The sequence below is a fragment of the Convolutriloba macropyga genome, chromosome 11, assembly GCF_964194025.1.
Source record: "Convolutriloba macropyga chromosome 11, txConMacr16.3, whole genome shotgun sequence".
In the NCBI taxonomy this organism is placed as follows: Eukaryota; Metazoa; Xenacoelomorpha; order Acoela; family Convolutidae; genus Convolutriloba; species Convolutriloba macropyga.
The window spans coordinates 786,418-803,100 of NC_134478.1; the positions used below are offsets into that span (position 1 = coordinate 786,418).

The window sequence follows — 16,683 nt, forward strand, 5'->3', positions numbered from 1 at the left end:
CATACAACAGAAAATACAATTATTTTTACCATTATTTTCTCCGGAAATGCTGTTTTCCACTAGAAAAACAAAAAGTTTTCGTCCAACGAGTTTTAAAAATATATGACGCTGATCAATGGCTAATGTAATAAATTTTTTTCTATTCAGTTCTCCTGACATCGCTATGAGTTTGAGCCTTAGCGATCTATTCATCAAATTGGTTGGTTTTGTGGTCTACTTATAATTAGTAATAGCGGTTTTGTTATTATTAGACTCTTATTATCTTTTAAGTTTTCAACTGAGTTGTTACAAAAGTATGCATTTCAACTCTATTCAAATTTTTTCAATTATTCACAGGTTTCATTTTCTTTTGTTTTCTGTAAAATTCTTATTTTTCAAAACTGAACTAGGACCCGTGTTTGTATATTTATAAGTTGAACATTTATAAAATAAACAAGCCGCCTAACATACATGAAAGGAAGCTTAATACAATATAGTTCTGCAAACAGAAAAAAAATAGTACACAAACTTGATTGATGCTTTTGCTTACATTTTTGTTTGAAGTTTGAAATGTTTTCATGAGCGGGCTTTTCATTGTTTTTTCCAAATATCGTCTATGCATTTTACTTCTTTTGGGGGAGCCTACCTCGATAAAAATTTCTCGCTTTAGTTAAACCTAAACAAAATTTCAAGCTATAAATTCTCAAGTTTTTCCCCATTTTAGCGCAATAAAATGTTTTTGATCAAATCAATCCTTTGAACAAACTTGAAAAAAGACTGAAGTTCAAATTCAATTGTGTAAAAATAACGTAAGTTGTGAATGCGGTAAAATTAGTTGTGAAAATTTTGGGAAGGCAGGTTTTAGTGGTGGCAACAAATCACTGCTGAAAGCCCAATTCTTGCACGTATAAACATCAGCTATCTTTCACAGTACGTGTAAGAGATGATTAATTGACCAATTTTTTTTCTAGCATCAATCTATCTTTTTATATTTCTCAAAACTTTTTCTAACACAGAAAGTCTGAGATACAGTTTTTGTAAAAAATGGGCCCATTTCTTGTATGAAATTCAACGTATCGCGGTCACTCTTTTCTTCCAACTAAATGAGTGGCGAAATCAAATTTCACATAGTTCATCGTATTGCTCAGAAAATTTACCTGAATTAAGCGCAGTTCAGCGCAATCGTTAGCGTTGACATCTCGACCCGGGAAACTTGAATGAAAATATCTTCCGTTAAATTTTGTAAATTTTAATTTTATACTTATACATCTTACAATAAATAAACAATATCCACCGATAGTAATCTTAAACATCAATCATAGCCTTAAGAGTTCAAAACGTAGCACGGTTATCAGAGTGAGAATTTTCACCGGGTTGCGCTCAATTTGTGTTGTTTCTGATCAGATTTTTTATAATGGAAACAGATTTAGTTAAAAAAAAACCTTAATATTTTTAGGTTTTGCGGATTGATACCAACTTTCACGTATATTAGTTCTCTGCCCTCGGTGAAATTTCTGCAGTCAATCAGTTCGAGGTAGTATTCCGCTGGTGGCATTCCAAATGCTTGTCCATATTTTATGTAAGTTTCCAAATGGAAATCATAGCATCCACCTGTAATAAACTATCTATGTTGATATTAGTCGCCTGATGTAAAAAATATAAGTAAAAAATAGGATGTCAAAAATATAAGTCTGTTTTTAAAAAACGTTTCCTGAGGATCAACTGTCAAAAGTTGACTGTTGTTGTTGATTGTTGATCCCTGGAAACTGTTTCTTGCTATAAATGTTTTCATAATAGGCAAAATGGAATCTTTAATTAAGTTCATTATTAATGATCAATTAAAAAATTTCATGTGATCGGAAGAAAAAGGGCAGTATATTGCAGTATGAGTCTATTGGACTTCAAATGAATTTCAAATAATCCGCCAATATTCTTTGATTTTAGTTTTAGAAAAAAGCCAAGTGTAAAACAGAAAATATAATTATTTTTACCATTATTTTCTCCGGAAATTGTGCTTTCCCATATAAAAAAAAGTTTTCTTCCAACGAGTTTTAAGAAATATATGACGACGATCGATGGCTAATTTAATTAAATTTTTTTCTATTCAGTTCTACAGACACCGCTTTGAGGTTGAGCCTTAGCGATCTATTCATCAAATTGGTTGGTTTTGTGGTCTAGTTTTAATAAGTAATAGTGGTTTTATTATTATTATGCTCTTATTATCTTTCAAGTTTTCAACTGGTTTGTACAAAAATACGCAATTCAACTCTCTTCAAATTTTTGCAATTGTTCTCAGGTTTCCTTTTCTTTTGTTATCTGTAAAATTGGTATTTTTCCCAACTGAACTAGGACCCGTATTTGTATATCTATAAGTGGAACATTTAAAAAATAAACGAGCCGCCTAATATACATGAAAGGAAGCGCAATACAATATAGTTCTGCAAACAGAAAAAATTTATTACACAAATTTGATTTATGCGTTTGCTTACATTTTTGTTTGAAGTTTCAAATGTTTTCATGAGCGGGATTCTCATTGTTTTTCTAAATATCGTCTATGCATTTTACTTCTTTTGGGGGAGCCTACCGTGATAAAAAGTTCTCATTTTAGCTGAATCTAAACGTAATTTTCAAGCTATGAATTCTCAAGTATTTCCCGTTTTAGCGCAATAGAATGTTTTTCATCAAATCATTCCTTTGAACAATCTTGAAAAAAGACTGAATTTCAAATTCAATTATGTAAAAAAAAGTAAGCTGTGAATGCGTTAAAATTAGTCGTGAAAATTTTGGGTAGGACGGTTTTAGTGCTGACAAGAAATCACTGCTGAAAGCTCTTTTCTTGCACGTATAAACGTCAAGTGAGACAGCTACCTTTCAAAGTACCTGTAAGAGAAGACTAATTGACCAAAAATTTTTTCTAGCACCAAATGGATATTTTAAAATTTCCCAAAACTTTTTTGAACACAGAAATTCTGAGATACAGTTTTTGTAAAAAAAACATGACCCATTTCTTGTATGAAATTCAACGTATCGCGGTCACTCTTTTCTTCCAACTAAATGAGTGGCGAAATCAAATTTCACATAGTTCATCGTATTGCTCAGAAAATTGAACTGAATTCAACGCAGTTCAGCGCAAACGTTAGCTTTGACATCTCGACCCGGGCAACTTAAATGAAATTATCTTCCGTAAAGTTTTGTAAATTTTAATTTTATACTTATATACCTTACATTTAAAAAAACAATATCCACCGATAGTAATCTTAAACATCAATCATAGCCTTAAGAGTTCAAAACGTAGCACGGTTATCAGAGTGAGAATTTTCTTTGGGTTGCGCTTAATATGTGTTGTTTCCGATCAGATATTTTATAATGGAAGCAGATTTATTTCAAATAAAACCTTAAAATTTCCAGGTTTTGCGAATTGATACCAACTTTCACGTATATTAGTTCTCTGCCCTCGGTGCGACTTCTGAAGTCAATCAGCTCGAGGTAGTAACCCGCTGGTGGCATTCCAAATGCTTGACAACATTTTATGTAAGTTTTCACCTGGAAATCACAGCATCCACCTGTAATAAACTATCCATGTTGATATTAGTAGACTGATGTAAATAAAATAAATAAAACATAGGATGTCAAAAAAATAAGTATCTTTAAAAAAAATGTTTTCTGAGGATCAACAGTCAAAAGTTGACTGTTGTTGTTGATTGTTGATACCCAGGAATCATTTTCTTGCTATAAATTTTCTTTTCATAATAGGCAAAATGGAATCATTAAATTATTTCATGTGATTGGAAGAAATAGGGCAGTATATTGAAAAAGCAGGATTTTCAGTGGAGTTACGGACAAAACCAGTAATTACTTCTGACGGGGCAAATTTTTTGCAATGAGTGTTTTAAAGAGATTTTCCAATTCCAGATCTATCTATTTCAAAAAATTGAGCTCAAAATGTCACCACTAAGAGTGTTAGGACTAAAAAAAACACTTGCCCTTTTTTTAGCCTAAATTTTGAGAAGTCTTTTGGACTTCAAACGAATTTCAAATATTCCGCCAATAGTAATTGATTTTAGTTTTTAAAAAACCAAGTATAAAACAGAAAATATAATTATTTTTACCGTTTTTTTCTCCAGAAACCGTGTTTTCCCATATAAAAACAAAAAAATTTATTCCAACGAGTTTTAAGATATATATGACGATGATCAATGGCTAATGGAATAAATTTTTTTTCTATTCAGTTCTCCTGACACCGCTATGAGGTTGAGCCTTAGTGATCTATTCATCAAATCGTTTAGTTTTGTGGTCGGCTTGTAATTAGTAATTGTGGTTTTAATATTATTAGACTCCTATTATCTTATAAGTTTTAAATTGGGTTGTACAAAAGTATGCAATTCAACTCTATTCAAATTTTTGCAATTGTTCACAGGTTTCATTTTCTTTTTTTATCTGTAAAATTGGTATTTTTCCCAACTGAACTAGGAGCCGTATTTGTATATTTATAAGTGGAGCATTTATAAAATGAACAAGCCGCCTCATATACATGAAAGGAAGCGCAATAGAGTATAGTTCTGCAAACAGAAAAAAGTTAGTACACAAAATTGATTTATGCGTTTGCTTACATTTTTGTTTGAAGTTTGAAATGTTTACATGAGCGGGCTTCTCATTGTTTTTCAAAATATCGTCTATACATTTTAATTCTTTTGGAGGAGCCTACCGTGATAAAAAAGTTCTCGTTTTAGTCAAACCTAAACGTAATTTTCAAGCTATTAATTCTCAAGTATTTCCCGTTTTAGCGCAATAATTTATTTTTGATCAAATCATTCCATTGAAGAAACTTGAAAAATAAACTGAATTTCAAATTAATCTATGTAAAAATAACGTAAGCTGTGAATGCGGTAAATTTATTCGTGAAAATTTTGGGAAGGTAGGTTTCAGTGGTGGCAAAAAATCACTGCTGAAAGCCCAATTGTTGCACGTATAAACCTCAAGTGAGACAGCTACCTTTCACAGTACGTGTAAGAGACGATTAATCGACCAAAATTTTTTTTTCAGCACCAAATTGATCTTTATATATTTCTCAAAACTTTTTTTAACACAGAAATTCTGAGATACAGTTTTTATAAAAAAATGGCCCATTTTTTGTACGAAATTCAACGTATCGCAGTCACTGTTTTCGTCCACCTAAAATAGCTGCAAATTCAATTTTCACATAGTTCACCGCATTGCTCAGAAAATTTAACTCAATTCAGCGCAGTTCAGCGCAAACGTTAGCTTTGACATCTCGACCCGGGCAACTTAAATGAAATTATCTTCCGTAAAGTTTTGTAAATTTTAATTTTATACTTATATACCTTAAATTAAAAATAAACAATATCCACCAATAGTAATCTTAAACATCAATCATAGCCTTAAGAGTTCAAAACGTAGCACGGTTATCAGAGTGAGAATTTTCTCTGGGTTGCGCTTAATATGTGTTGTTTCCGATCAGATATTTTATAATGGAAGCAGATTTATTTCAAAAAAAACCTTAAAATTTCTAGGTTTTGCGAATTGATACCAACTTTCACGTATATTAGTTCTCTGCCCTCGGTGCGATTTTTGAAGTCAATCAGCTCGAGGTAGTAACCCGCTGGTGGCATTCCAAAAGCTTGACAACATTTTATGTAAGTTTTCACCTGGAAATCACAGCATCCACCTGTAATAAACTATCCATGTTGATATTAGTAGACTGATGTAAATAAAATAAATAAAACATAGGATGTCAAAAAAATAAGTATCTTTATAAAAAATGTTTTCTGAGGATCAACAGTCAAAAGTTGACTGTTGTTGTTGATTGTTGATACCCAGGAATCACTTTCTTGCAATAAATTTTCTTTTCATAATAGGCAAAATAGAATCATTAAATTATTCCATGTGATTGGAAGAAATAGGGCAGTATATTGAAAAAGCAGGATTTTCAGTGGAGTTACGGACAAAACCAGTAATTACTTCTGACGGGGCAAATTTTTTGCATTGAGTGTTTTAAAGAGATTTTCCAAACTCAGGTCTATCTATTTCAAAAAATTGAGCTCAAAATGACACCACTAAGAGTGTTAGGACTAAAAAAAACACTTGCCCTTTTTTTAGCCTAAATTTTGAGAAGTCATTTGGACTTCAAACGAATTTCAAATATTCCGCCAATAGTAATTGATTTTAGTTTTTAAAAAACCAAGTATAAAACAGAAAATATAATTATTTTTACCGTTTTTTTCTCCAGAAACCGTGTTTTCCCATATAAAAACAAAAAAATTTATTCCAACGAGTTTTAAGATATATATGACGATGATCAATGGCTAATGGAATAAATTTTTTTTCTATTCAGTTCTCCTGACACCGCTATGAGGTTGAGCCTTAGTGATCTATTCATCAAATCGTTTAGTTTTGTGGTAGGCTTGTAATTAGTAATTGTGGTTTTACTATTATTAGACTCCTATTATCTTATAAGTTTTCAAGTGGGTTGTACAAAAGAATGCAATTCAACTCTATTCAAATTTTTGCAATTGTTCACAGGTTTCATTTTCTTTTGTTATCTGTAAAATTGGTATTTTTCCCAACTGAACTAGGACCCGTATTTGTATATTTATAAGTGGAACATTTATAAAATAAACAAGCCGCCTCATATACATGAAAGGAAGCGCAATACAATATAGTTCTGCAAACAGAAAGAAGTTAGTACACAAAATTGATTTATGCGTTTGCTTACATTTTTGTTTGAAGTTTGAAATGTTTACATGAGCGGGCTTCTCATTGTTTTTCAAAATATCGTCTATACATTTTAATTCTTTTGGAGGAGCCTACCGTGATAAAAAAGTTCTCGTTTTAGTCAAACCTAAACGTAATTTTCAAGCTATTAATTCTCAAGTATTTCCCGTTTTAGCGCAATAAATTATTTTTGATCAAATCATTCCATTGAAGAAACTTGAAAAAGAAACTGAATTTCAAATTAAATTATGTAAAAATAACGTAAGCTGTGAATGCGGTAAATTTAGTCGTGAAAATTTTGGGAAGGTAGGTTTCAGTGGTGGCAAAAAATCACTGCTGAAAGCCCAATTCTTGAACGTATAAACGTCAAGTGAGACAGCTACCTTTCACAGTACGTGTAAGAGACGATTAATCGACCAAAAATTTTTTTCTAGCACCAAATTGATCTTTATATATTTCTCAAAACTTTTTTTAACACAGAAATTCTGAGATACAGTTTGTGTTAAAAAATGGCCCATTTTTTGTACGAAATTCAACGTATCGCAGTCACTGTTTTCGTCCACCTAAAATAGCGGCAAAATCAATTTTCACATAGTTCACCGCATTGCTCAGAAAATTTAACTCAATTCAGCGCAGTTCAGCGCAAACGTTAGCTTTGACATCTCGACCCGGGCAACTTGAATGAAAATATCTTCCGTAAAGTTTTGTAAATTTTAATTTCACACTTATACACCTTACAATAAATAAACAATTTCCATCGATAGTAGTCTTAAACATCATAGCCTTAAGAGTTCAAAAAAGTAGCACGGTTATCAGAGTGAGAATTTTCTCTGGGTTGTGCTTAATTTCATTAATGTCCACCTGGCAGTCTCTTCATAGATCTTTTCTGTTGCGCTCTCAGCCCTATGTGCACCAAAAAACACATTTTTTTCACTCAATACTAATGTCCTTTTTCCATATCTAACTCAATGGCTTAGTAAAATTAAAACAATTTTTCAATAGTTTCTTAGAAACGGAACTTCAATCAATTCAATTCTTATAGCCAAAAATTTTAAAAATTGCGTAAATTTTCTTTTCTTTGTGCTAACATTATACTAATAACGTTGTCTACCTCTAATTTTGAATTTGAATATAGTCCTTAACTTTTATAAGAAAAACAGTTTTTGCGGGCGACAAAATTTAACTTAAAAAATTAGCTTCTTCAGTCCAATTCTTTTAGTCAAAAATACCAAAAAAATGTTTTTTTATTCGGTTTTTTTGTTTATTCTTAATTTTAACGCAAAATGTTATTTCTATCTAATTATTAATTTGAAAGCTTTGGTTTGTTAGTGTTTTGTAGGTACATGTTTCTCGTATACTTATATGCAATATAATTTCATATGTATCTTTATAGGTAAACAATAATAAGCGGAGGGTACTAAATGCTGGGAGGATGCAGCAGAAAAGATCTCTTTCCTTTATAACTGCTTGAAAGAGAATTTTTTGCGTGAATGTTTCAAAATTTCGGATTAATCGTAATTTGCAGTGGAGTAGACACCACGGGTTTTCCTTTAAAAAACATGCCGATTATATTTCACATGCTTTTCTATTTATATTCGTCGTTTTCAATCAAAATTTTTAACAAGCTAACAAATTTTTATGTTTGATTGTTTCATCTGCCTCGAAAATTTTTTTGGGCTCCAGAACTTCACTGTGACCAGTTGTTACTTTCAGTTCGTTTTTGGTGTTCTCTTCAACAATTCATTGACATCAATTTGTGTGATTATAAGATTAGCCCCGAAGCTTTGGATGAAAACGAATTTTGAAACTATGACTCTCACTCCCTAGTCCAAAGTTGACGGTAATCTTGCTATATCCTGAAAGATATTTGCAAGACTTCACTTAATCACATCAGAATTTGACAAATTTCTGGCAAGATAACCGTCTTTAACTGTGTTGCAAAAAAACCACTTGAGATAAGATCTGATCCAAAGTGTAAACTCACCGTTACCAATATCATTGATGTGAAATGAGAAGAAATTGATATTCCGGAATGATTTATTGATGAGGGTTCTGAATCTGATTAAGTCCTTTTCATGAGGTGTCCTATCTGTGTTGTTATGCACTGTCTTGTACCCCATTGTGCAAAAGTAGCGACTGGAATAAATGAAAGCGTGAACTAGAAGAGAGAAATAAAAGGTCACCCAGGTCAACGATCATACAACTTTCTTTGATTTCGTACTAGGTCATATATGATTCTTAGTAATCATACTAGGTCATCTATGATTTGTATGAATTCTTGGTAGTCATACAAGGACCATATATGATTTCCTAGAAATCATACAAGGATCATACAAAAAAGTTCAAAGACTAAAAACTGTATAATTTTGATTTTCCATTGAAGTTGAAAAAATTTCTTGGATTTCATACAAGGTCATATATGACACATAATACATTGACTTGTGCCACAAATTCTCGTATAATGTAGTCAGAGGTCTTATTAAATTATTATATCGCATTTGCAATCCACATTTGATTCTTTGTATGCGCTAAAAGAATAACTTTGTGGTTTAAACGTATTCAGAAAACGAATTTGACGTGATATGCATTTTTTTCTTGATTAATTTTTTTATAAATGAGCATTTATAAGTATAAACTGGCATCAGAGTATGTCAAAAATTTTGTTATTTGTTTGGACTTACTCCTTTATTTTGTGCCCAATTTGCAATTTATATTGTACGTTAGGGTCATTTGGCGGATCACAATGTGATGCCGGGGTATCATATATGTGCTGCCCTACCGAATAAAAGTAAAAAAACATAAATGGCTAAAGATTTTCAAAAAATAGATGTATGATTCTTGGTATTCGTACTAGGATCATATATGATTTCTTGGTAATCATACAAGGATCATATATGATTTCTTTGGTTTCATACAAGGATCGTACTAAGAAATCAAGTATGGACAGTATGAAATCATATATGATCCTTGTATGAAATCAAAGAAACTTCAACCCGGGAGTCAGTGATATCGAAGGTCGCTACAACCACGCTGAAGTTTTCCGGACATACCTTAAAATCAGACCATTTTCGGCCACACACACACGCACACACACACACACACACACACACACACACACACACACACACACACACGCACGCACACACACGCTCACACACACATATATACACACATAATATATGATTTGGAAAGCAATTGGCACCACAAATTTCCCGGTTGCTTTTTCGAATAAACTTTTGATTATAGATAGGGTAAGGTATGAAAGATGGTGTGATCTTAGGACTCTGCTGGACTAATCACAAGTTGCTTCGTAATCTTTTAAGAGCTCAATGTGTTACCAACGGTATGATCAATAAACAAACAAAAGTGTGATAGAACAGCTAGCATAGCTTAGCAATGCCCAGGTTGAGGTGCCAGAAGGGAACCGTTAGGTCAAGACCGTCTCAGACAGCCCAGACAAAGAATCTGTGTCAACACAATCCCAGACGAAAACATCTTATATCCAGACTTTCGTCCGTTCGCCAGATTTTTGTGAGTCCGCGTCAAGGCTTAACTGCACTCACCAGAACTTCATGTGTTCAACAGACCTTCGTGTGCTCAGCAAACTTTTGTGCGTTCATGTTCAGACCTTCGTGCGTTCAGTAGACTTACGTGCGTTCACCAGACCTTCATGCGTTCAAGTTCGGATTTTTACGCCTTCAATGTTAGACAAAGATCAAAAACACTTAACCTATATTCTTGAAATTAGCATAATTTATTCATTCATGCGTATATTCTCAAAATTGTTAACTGGTTACTAGAGTTTTAAAAAATTTTGCCTGAAATTTTATTTAATAAATTTGTACGGTTTAGTGTTTTTTTAAATAATTACAGATGATTCTGTTGAACTTTTTTTTATTGTTTTGTAATTTTGAGGTTATTCTATATTATATAAGCAATGTCCAGACCATGCAGTATAGATTTAGCATGGTCGAACTCTTTGACCTCTATAGATTCATGATGAAGAAAAATCGCACATAACTAAACTTAAAATATTCTGCAATGTTTTAAGAACTGAATTAGGCTGTTACCCCTGAAATCAGCAATGAAGGTCTGGGGGCCATTCAGTGCATTTATTCCAATAGTTAAAAAGCACTGAAAATCTGAAAATATGCTAACATCTTGACGTGGAGCGCAAAATTTGAGCAACCGAAGTTGAATCAGGTGTACCTGAATTGATTGCATTGTCTCCCAAACTCCTCAAAGTAACTTGGTAGTATGAATCTAAGATATCCTAGCCTGTTTGGTACACTTCTGTATGACCCCAGAACAATCAGAGCACCTAAAAGACAAAGTTCACTTTCATGTTTCAATAAACGATAATCATATTTGGAAGTCTGTGGCAGTCATCGCGAAACGCATAGTATAAAAACCTTAGGGAGACCAAAGAACTTGAGCGTCTTTTGTTCTCCTCCTTTGGAAATTTCAAGTTAGAGCGTTAAAATCTTTTAAGATTTTTTTAAGAAACATATGAATTCAGAAAATACAACTTGATTGCTAAATGTTTACTTAATCTGAAGATTAATTTACTTTGAGATTTTATGAGTTGAAGAGCAGACAGAACATACAAAGATCTCAAACAGTGAAAATTATTTAAATCCATGCTTGTTGGATAAAAAATTCTTATGACCCTAGAAAAAAATTTAAATATCTTTGTACCTAATGATAAAATAAAAGGTCTGGGCAATGAATTTCTATGATATCATGTTTTTTGATAGTTAGGATTATTTGTGTTTGAAAACCGTTGTAGTGATTTTGAACACTCAGCTGTACTAAATACCACCAAAAATTTAATGAAATTGGTTCTAGAATAAAAGTTTACCATAGAAGTTTGCGAAAGTTGAAAATATAATTCACTTTTCAAAATAACAATTTCTTTATGTTCATCCAGATTTTAGATATTTACCGAATAGTTCAGTCAAGTTGCCTTTTGGATAAGAATTCTTAAATTGAAAAAGATTTTCGCTTTTCCAGTAAAATGTTTTTATTCGCTTTTGTATATTTGTAGAAAATTGTTGATAGCTTTAGAGCAAATGCTGGATTTTTGAGGAATATATTTGGTTAGCATCTGTTAAGCCTCCAGCTGTCTGAAAACTCAATTGAAAGTTTTTTCCCGTCAACAGGTGTTAACGAGGCGGTCATTTTGGGCGAAAAACAATCGCACCAGTAGGGACGAGTTTCTGGTGAGATTGTAACAGAATCCTTTATTCTAAAGATCAATAGAACACGCGTCTGATTCCAACTACTAAAACGGAGCGCCTTAATCATTAATGGTTTCACGAAGAGCGGAAACATATGAATTCAGAAAATACAACTTGATTGCTAAATGTTTACTTAATCTGAAGATTAATTTACTTTGAGATTTTATGAGTTGAAGAGCAGACAGAACATACAAAGATCTCAAACAGTGAAAATTATTTAAACCCATGCTTGTTGGATAAAAAATTCTTATGACCTTAGAAAAAAAATTTAAATATCTTTGTACTAATGATAAAATAAAAGGTCTGGGCAATGAATTTCTATGATATCATGTTTTTTGATAGTTAGGATTATTTGTGTTTAAAAACCGTTGTAGTGATTTTGAACACTCAGCTGTACTAAATACCACCAAAAATTTAATGAAATTGGTTCTAGAATAAAAGTTTACCATAAAAGTTTGCAGAAGTTGAAAATATAATTCAGTTTTCAAAACAACAATTTCTTTATGTTCATCCAGATTTTAGATATTTACCGAATAGTTCAGTCACGTTGCCTTTTGGATAAAAATTTTTAAATTAAAAAAGATTTTCGCTTTTCCAGTAAAAAGTTTTTATTTGCTTTTGTATATTTGTAGAATTTTGTTGATAGCTTTAGAGCAAATACTGGATTTTTTAGGAATATATTTGGTAAGCATCTGCTAAGCCTCCAGCTGTCTGAAAACTCAATTGAAAGTTTTTTCCCGTCAACAGGTGTTAACGAGGCGGTCATTTTAATTTTGGGCAAAAAACAATTGCACCTGTAGGGACGAGTTTCTGGTGAGATTGTAACAGAATCCTTTATTCTAAAGATCAATAGAACGCGCGTCTGATTCCAACTACTAAAACGGAGCGCCTTAATCATTAATGGTTTCACGAAGAGCGGAAATTATTTTCTTAATAAATACCGTGGTTCCTTATATCATGTGCAATACAATATTTTTGACATATATTCTTGACAAACATATCTAGATTCAGGTAAACTGAAAAACTTATTCACTGAAAAAAATCAATTAGAAGTTTCTCATGAGAAAAAAATAAATTGATTTCCTCAAGAAATCTGAAGCTTGATCATGCATTCATATTTTGAGCGAGGTTTTCCATTGTTAACTTAACAATCGTAGGAACAAAATAAGTAGATTTCATGGGAACTCAATTCACTGACATTTCCTGAAAACTGGCCTACTTATATATCAATTTTCGCGAGACTAATTTTTCAGCTCGAAGGAATTTAGGTATATCAAATTTCGGATGATTATAGGTCGATTGATCTGAAAATCAAAACTATCGGGCAAAATTAGTCTGACTTAAATTGAATTCAAACAGAGGCAGTTTACCATTTTGAGCGTTTAATTTTTTCATCTGCAGATTTTCTAATATACGACAAAAATTTTGCTCAAAATTTTTTGTCTGATTTTTGTTATGTAACTTTCTGAGGCTTTTGAGTGCACTTTTTCATCTCTTAAATGAATACCTAAGTTTCACTGATATAATCAGGCAGCTGAGCTGAAATGTGACATCAAAATTGGGTAAATCTAAAAAGGAGTACAAAGATTGAGCCCTTCTTACGTGAAATCATTTGATCTAAATTGATCAAAATGGAGTTGAAAAAATAATCGAAAGACCTCACAGATAAAACAAATCATGTGATCGGTTGGTGGTGTGGGTAAATGTAAGCTGTGGACTAGCTCTATGTTTGCACTGAGAGTAATTTTTTTTTTCAGATTTTGGGAGAAAATAACATGAAAACATGCAAAATACATTTGTAAGATATTGCAAATTGTCTTTATTGATTACGCTATATATATATATATATATATATATATATATATATATATATATATATATGTATATATATATATATATATATATATATATATATATAAATTAAATTGATTACGAATTCGGAAACAAGTGCACATAATTTTTTTATTTTTTTTTAATATTTTGCAAATCAATTATTTTTTTTTAAAATTTCAAATAACAATTCATTTTTTATAAAAGTTTGCTTTGTCAACAATTGGTTTCTTTATAATAAAATGCCAATGCGTTTCTTCCGACACATCTTTTTCAGCTTGTGACAAATTAACTTTTTTGAAAACAGGGTTTCCTCTCAAACTTAAAAAAGGATCCCTTGAGACCCAATTTAAAAAATTCTGAAAAAAATGAAACCCTAATTTTAAAATAGATGGTAAACTTAACTGTTTTCTACACATAATGCAGACAAGATGAAGACAATTTATCACGTAATGTTCGTCAACTTTTGATGCAATTGCCAGAAGAAATTCTGACTACACTTTTTTGTACACACGTTTGTATTATTTGCAGCGTATAAATCATCGCCATGGGATGACTAAAAACATTGCCATTGGATTTCTTTACGCCACTATTCTCAAAAGTTGGCTCGACTTTTATAAGTTTTTTTTCCTATGAGCTGAACAGTTCTTTACATAAGTTTCCCCGAGATGACTTTAAATTTCGAAAAAATGGCAAAATTGCAGCTTCATAATATGGCGTAAAGAAGGCTTGTAGTCATTAAGCTTTTTCACTGAAAAATTTATGAAATTATTAATTTACGTTAGTCCTAAAAAACGCCAAAATGAGGGATGAAAAGTAGTTCAAAAAATTGCTGTGAAGGAAATCCGAGGGTCTAATTTTTCTTGGATTGGGGTCTTATCGAAAAGTCTTGGAAACGAACGGTGAATGTCCGGGGATTTTAACAGAAAACCTAGCGGAGACTGATAACGAGTTACAATTGAACGAGTTTCCTCAGTTTCCGGAGAAAATTTCGATGTCGTTTGTAGGAAACAAAAGAAAGATAGAAATTCCAGAGCATTTTTGGCACATTTTTTGTGATCTTCGCCAGGGAATACGAAACGCTAAAAATTTTCCATGATTTTTCAGAAGCATTGCGATTTCAAAGACATCTTTACAAAATTCTGCACATTCTTTTTCACGAAAAGAATTGTTATTTCAGCACTCCAGTAAAGTCTTAGCCGCAAGCAAAGTAAAATGAATGAAAAACTCACAATGATAAAGCTTCATGAGGAAAAAAATAATTTTTTTGTTTTTGGCGACGTTTATTAAAATGGATTGGTTCTAACTCAGCGTCAAGCCACAACAATTACTCAAGACACTCATTAAAAAATCCAGGTCACCATAGCAAAAAATCTAAAATCTTTACAAAGTAGCCCAAAATTTCAGAATAATTTTTGTCAGACCAACTCAAAAACAAGTCTGGGAAAAAATCGAGTCAAATCGTTCACTCATGTTTTTTTCCAAATTCAATCTCTGACAAAAATTAAGAAAACAAATACTGAACACTGAATGTTGAAAAACACTCTTTCAAAACCAAACAAGATATGCTACAGCTTGCTGTTTTACTTCAGCTAAAGTGGGGTACTTTCATCCTTGAGACCTATTTTCTGGGTGGACTATACTGGTGAACATTTCAAGTTAGTATCATCAACTCCTAAAAAATCGAGCAATATCGTTGACGCAATGAGTCCTAAAAAATCGAAAGATATCTTTAACGCAATAAGTCCTAAAAATCGAACAATATCGTTGACTCAATAAGTCTTCAATTGCTAAGAATTGATATGACATCAAAAAAACTCGAAAAAAGTTGGGGTGCCCTGAGTAGAGGAGTCTTTCAATGTTAGTATTATAAACTCTTTATCAGTGTCCTGTTTTTCAAAAATAACCAAAACTGGAACTCATGGTTTCAGGGATGACAGTTTTGCTAACAGGCTAGTAAGAAATCAATTCTAAAAAATACAACGATATCGTTGACTCAATAAGTCTTCGAACGCTACGAATTGATATGACAACAAAAAACATGCAGTTTAGGCTTTTGTTAGAAACAACAGGAAAAAAGTTGATGTGCCCTGGGTAGAGGAGTCTTTCAATGTTATTATTATTAAAATTATTAAAATTTTTGTGGTCTTTCCTCCTAATGATGATGAAAAGTTTTTTCTCGTTTTAATTTCAGGCAAACTAGTTGGGCGTTTGAAAATATTTACGTCTGAAAAAAAAGTTTTTGTTTTTTTAATCTTTTTTCTCTGTTTCTGTTCAATTAGGTTCAAGCTATTGAAAGTGCTTCAGCAAGCGCGTGATAGGCTTCTAGACGAACTCCGACGCTTATATTGCAAGATTTTGCAAGATTCTTGAAAATGAAGCTTACCCTGCAAAATACAAGATTAGGACGCCTATCTTGCAAGAACCTTATAAGATCTTGCATTATAGACGTCGAAAAATCTTAAAGAAAAAACTTTAAAGACCGATTAACTTAAAGATTATGTTCTGTTATGAACTTAGTCCATCGGAGGGAGCTCTCGGTTCAAAACAAAAACTTTCATATAATTTCTGCCTTCAGTAACGTATTTGAAAAACTTATTTCCCAAAAAAAATTTCAATGACCGTATAACTGTTTCTGTTCTGTCCACACAAAACTTGAATTGTTAAGTAGGCAGTGAAAAAATTGCTAAAAAGGCCTCAAGGGCATTCCAGTTAATGAAAGGAAACGTTTTGGTCGACAGTTAGTTCAATAAATTAGACGCTCTCTAATCATTTTAAATCCTTATTAGGTAAAAAGTACCACAAAAAACCAATTTTTTTGTAACCAGTTGAGAGTAAGAGAACGCAGTTTCCTCCAAAATGGTCAATTACAGGTTTTGTGTTGCAATAACATTGCGCTTTT

The 16,683-nt window shown here is 32.1% G+C and overlaps 1 protein-coding gene across 1 annotated transcript in view; it reads right to left on the reverse strand.

Moving 5' to 3' along the window:
- The window catches only part of LOC142349703 (uncharacterized), a 43,591-nt gene that overhangs the window by 5,740 nt on the left and 21,168 nt on the right, over window positions 1–16,683 (reverse strand). The window contains exons 6-7 of the mRNA XM_075401434.1: window positions 10,921–11,032; window positions 8,696–8,847 (exon numbers count right to left, since the gene is read on the reverse strand). Of these exons, the coding sequence (XP_075257549.1) occupies window positions 8,696–8,847; window positions 10,921–11,032 (264 nt within the window). The remainder of the gene's footprint in view (window positions 1–8,695; window positions 8,848–10,920; window positions 11,033–16,683) is intronic.